The following is a 515-nucleotide window of genomic DNA, read 5'->3' as shown; positions in this document are numbered from 1 at the left end:
TATAATATATTATATAATATATACATATACATATACATATTTTCATACTTATACTTGTATATATACCGTCTGTAGTATCTCCCTCAAGCATTCCTCCCATGCTTATTCATATCCTCACTCAAACGCCTCCGTTAAGTCCACCACATCAAACACACAGAACGTCGCCCTACATGTGGGGCAAGGAGCCTTCCCGCCAAACCATCCCTCCGGGTGGCTCTGATTCTGTCGACTGCTGAACCACTTCACCACACACGGCACACACCACATCGGACTGAGGCACTTGCACTGGGCATGAGAAGGAGGAGAGGAGGGATAGGAGGTCACTTGCTGTGTATGGGGATGGCTATAATGCAGTGGAGTGTAAGCTCGGTAGGAATTCGGGTACAAGTTGTGGCTCTAATTCTACCGTTGGCTCAATGCCTTCACTACACACGGCGCACACACACATCAGAAATAGACATGTGCACTGGGTGTGTAGGTATGGATGGAGGACCATGACGGAACTCAGATCAGAA

At 47.2% G+C, this 515-nt stretch overlaps 1 protein-coding gene across 1 annotated transcript; it reads right to left on the bottom strand.

The window, feature by feature from the left end:
* Positions 1 to 114: 114 nt before the first annotated feature.
* On the bottom strand, positions 115 to 285 carry SARC_17315 (hypothetical protein; the record flags this gene model as incomplete). Its single annotated transcript, XM_014288591.1, has 1 exon — positions 115 to 285. A coding segment is annotated over one exon (171 nt), but the record flags the coding sequence as incomplete, so codon positions are not given.
* Between the last annotated feature and the right edge of the window lie 230 nt (positions 286 to 515).

Source organism: Sphaeroforma arctica (genome assembly GCF_001186125.1).
Source record: "Sphaeroforma arctica JP610 unplaced genomic scaffold supercont1.10344, whole genome shotgun sequence".
Classification (NCBI taxonomy): Eukaryota; class Ichthyosporea; order Ichthyophonida; genus Sphaeroforma; species Sphaeroforma arctica.
This window is presented reverse-complemented; position numbering and strand designations above follow the sequence as displayed.